Source organism: Asparagus officinalis, chromosome 4 (assembly GCF_001876935.1).
Source record: "Asparagus officinalis chromosome 4, Aspof.V1, whole genome shotgun sequence".
NCBI lineage: Eukaryota > Viridiplantae > Streptophyta > Magnoliopsida > Asparagales > Asparagaceae > Asparagus > Asparagus officinalis.
This window is the reverse complement of record NC_033797.1, coordinates 141,697,317-141,701,364: the sequence shown is the minus strand read 5'-3', so window position 1 is coordinate 141,701,364 and position 4,048 is coordinate 141,697,317. Positions and strand designations below refer to the sequence as shown.

At 35.5% G+C, this 4,048-nt stretch overlaps 1 protein-coding gene across 1 annotated transcript; it reads left to right on the top strand.

The window, feature by feature from the left end:
- On the top strand, positions 833 to 3,436 carry LOC109836200 (putative ribosomal-protein-alanine acetyltransferase). Its single transcript, XM_020404070.1, has 2 exons — positions 833 to 1,105; positions 3,037 to 3,436. Exons 1-2 carry the CDS (start codon positions 850 to 852, stop codon positions 3,261 to 3,263), a joined length of 483 nt encoding a protein of 160 aa, XP_020259659.1. The 5' UTR covers positions 833 to 849; the 3' UTR covers positions 3,264 to 3,436.

The window sequence follows — 4,048 nt, the reverse complement described above, 5'->3', positions numbered from 1 at the left end:
TTAGTTATGGATAGCTACAATCTGATAAATATTACAAAATATTTGATTATTTTACAAATTTCTAATTATGGATAGTTTTAATTTGATGATGATTCGGTGAACATAAGATTACGTATCCACGTGTCATCTTTTGATATAATAAGTTACATATGAATATTTATGATATAACACATGTCAATATTTTGCCTTTCTACCAATTTCTCTTTAAAATTTATCCCTCAAATTATCGAATTAACTTATAAGAGCCGGGGGACTTAACAACAATCTCAATGATTAGAGGGACTAATTTCAAAATAAATTTGGACTACAGTAATTTATCGAACAATGTACTTACTATAGCATAAACAGTAATTTTTGGGTTTTCCTTTTTAAGTATAGACAGAAGAGTAGATAGATAATAAGGACAAATTTTCAAAACCGACCTATTTGGGTTTTTAATTGTAAAAAACGACCGGTTTTGAAAATATTTACAAAAACCGACCTGTTTTCAGCCAGGGGCTGAAAACAGGTCGGTTTTTTTAAATTTTTTCGGGAAACTTCACGGGAGTTGAACTCCCGTGAAGTTTTTTCTCATAACAAAACTTCACGGGAGTTGAACTCCCGTGAAGTTTGGGAAATTTTTTTTTAAAAACCGACCTAGTTTCAATCAACTAGGTCGGTTTTTATAATTAAAATTAAAATAGGTCGTTTTTTGTAATTAAAAACCCAAATGAGTCGGTTTTGAAAATTTGTCCTAGATAATAATAGATTGTGCTAGGTATGACCAAAATGAATCGGGTCTAGTTGGGTCAGACCCGAAACCCGACACTGTCCATTAGAACGCGCTGAGACTCCTGCAGACGGTGGAAAATGGCGGCTGTAATCCAAGAGCTAGATCCTCGCAAATGCCCAGAAGCGATAGAGGAGGTGGTGAGATTGGAGAAGAAGATTTTCCCGAAGCACGAATCTCTGTCGGGTTCATTTCACGAGGAATTGAGGAAGAAGAACTGCGGATTGATTTATGCTAAACTGGGAAAAGGTGAAGGCGGAGGACAAGAGGAGGTCGTTGGGTACGTTATGTACTCCTGGGTCTCTTCTTTATGCGCATCCATCGCCAAACTTGCAGGTGAGATTTTTTTTTAAAAAAAATTGTTTTTTTTTTGGGTCTGTTTTTGGGCGAAAGATGATTGTTTTGTTACATGGGTTCGTGATAGCTTGTTCCCAAATTAATTGAGTGGAAATTGGTGACTAGAGTAATTTATTTTGACCCATTTTCTTGTTGATGGCAATATGACATGCTTAATTGAGCTTTTGTTGTGTGCTGTATAATAATTTCGAATTTATTTTTATTGCTTGCGTTTTCTGCATTTTTATGGAGTGCTCATGCTTCATCCCATAATAACATCAACGGAGTTTGTATGTAGACTTAAGCCCTGCTTAGTGTGCTACGGTGTGCATTGTTCGAGGCTACATTCTTCAGTTGGGGTCCTTTTATAACTCTCCTGATAATCTCGGCTCTGATTGATCATGTGCATCACAACAATAGTTTTCTGCCTCGTCTCTGTTTATGTTTGCTAATGTGCACCTCCTCTGCGATTCATAGTCTGAACTATGGACGTAAGGATCTTATTTTGACTTGAATGCACGGTGTCGACTCACTGCGATTCGTCGAAATCCATAGTCGAATGCATGACTATATTCACCTAATATTGAGCATGAATGGCCTTTTCCTTGCACAGACAATGCTTGAGGTGATTCCATGTGAACATCGTATTGAAGATCTCCACTCAAGAAAGCCATTTTCGTATGCGCTTGACGTAAAATCGTACAAATTAATTGGAGAGAAGGTCTCTCTATAATCAATTCCCTATCTCGAGTGAAACCTTTTGCTAGGATTGGGCTTTATGAATCTTCAAATTGCTCTTAGTTCTCTTTTAATTTTGAAAACATGTTTGATTCGAACAGGTTCTACTCCATTTAAGTAAAGGGACAAGATCCTAAAATTGATTTTTATCCATAGAGCATGAGGCTATAATAAGGCATACCCACTCTTGATGACTTACATAAATGTGATTGGGCTATTTTCATTGAAGCTCATTATTTGGCTCTTGAAAGATAAAAGTAATCAGGTTAGGTGTAAAGGTAGATATACTTCTCCTTGTAGCCTCCTATATCTTTTCTCTTAATTGTCATGAGGTAGCTGGACGGGTTCCAGTGACTCTTTATGGAGCCACACAAGGGGAGGAGACATCCTCTTGACATGTTTCAATTAAGATAACCATGCATTTAGTCCAATGCTATGCGGGTACTTCTACCATGAAGCCATACCGGTACCTGACATGTATTCAACACGTACACGTACGCGAACTCGTGGGCACTCCTTGGATATATGCATAAATTTATTTTCAGACACATACTCAATTGTATGATATATGTTTTAATTTATAATACTTGTGATACACTTCTTGGACATATATCCTAAACCTTGTGTTCATTTCTTAAAACTCGTTAGACATCGGTCGGGTTTGTTTCAGCACATATCTAAGTTAAAAACTATAATTTAAAAGGGCGGTTTAAGTATCTGTTAAAATATGAGTAGTTTCCATTTTATAAATCCAACATTATAAAAGAAACTTAAAATATGATAGGAATCTAAATTCAAATAGCACATGCATTGCAAAATAACAATGATCTCAAGTAAATTATTATTTTCCATACACATGTAGCTGTGTCCCCGTACCCTATATTTCACAAATTTGCCATGTCCTGTACCCATACTAGCACCCGTACCCGTTTCCATGCAACTTAGAATTTTGATCACTCTACTATTATGAAACTCGTATTCCATTACTCCTCAAAATCAAATTATTGATGTAATCTACTCTTGGCCGTCTTCTAGGATTTTTTTTCTGTTCTAAATAATGTTTGGTGCTTGGGGTAGATTTCTGTGCTCACATGTAATTTTCTTTTTCAAGTACCCACTAGCTTGAGTTAGGAACTAAATTTCTGTAACGTTTCCGAGGTTACGATAATGACAACTTATTTTCTCTCGTACAGTGAAGGAAAATCACAGAAAGCATGGTTATGGAGAGGCTTTGCTGAGAGCTGCAATTCAAAAATGTAGAACGAGGAAAATCCAACGGGTTTGCCTTCATGTCGATCCTACAAGAACTCCTGCGGTTTCCCTTTACAACAAGCTGGGTTTCCAAGTTGACGAACTCATTGAATGCTATTATTCTTCAGATAGGAGTGCTTACAGAATGTATTTAGATTTCGATGATTAGAAACAAACTTAATAGTAACAATTTCATTTGGTGCCCAAAATTGTTCATTTTTTCTAATTTTTCATGTAGATTACTGTTGTATTTGTTGTTGGGGGTGTGGTTGGGGGTGTGCCTCTAGCATTTTCCTAATATTTACTAGGCTTAATTGCATTTAAATAGCCTGTAACTTCCCCTACTTAGTACTTATATGCCCTCAATTGTTCGTGACGGCACTTATATACCCTGAACTTTTTTAAACCTTGCATTGTAAATTTGTAATACCGTAAATTATGCAAACGTGGAGAATTCAATCCTCATGCAACACTTAGCGTGCCAATTATAAAACGTTTGACCCTTTATTTTGTTAAATTTATAGTTAAAACTACAATAATTGTATTTTAAACATAATGCCCAAATTCTATTTTAAAATAGAATTTTGATAGGTTTGGTAGGAAATTAATAAATATTAAGATCAAAATGTTCTAAAGTCAGCATGTGAGTATCACACGAGAATTTTTCAGGAAAAAATTCTCGTGTTTCAATAACATGAGAGTATTAAAAGATAAATTTAAAAACACTATGGTATATAAGTGTTGCCAAAAATAAATGTACCTCTTTCTCTCTATTATATACATATTTGAAGAGGGTTTCTCACCCTGTTTTTAGTTTCAAAAAAAGAAAAAAGGGAAAAAGTGTAAAGTACAGGATATTTAAATGCAATGAAGCCAAAACTAAACAACATAATTTAAGGGTTAGTTGGGGACAGACCCCCTCTACTATCACCCAGTCGCTGATAAGCCCCCCTG

What these genes read in the sequence shown, in the direction of transcription:
- LOC109836200 (XM_020404070.1), top strand. Translation starts at nt 850, where the DNA reads ATGGCGGCTGTAATCCAAGAGCTAGATCCTCGCAAATGCCCAGAAGCG. An exon ending in ATCCATCGCCAAACTTGCAG is followed by an intron (nt 1,106 to 3,036) that starts GTGAGATTTTTT and finishes TCTCTCGTACAG; the next exon opens with TGAAGGAAAATCACAGAAAG.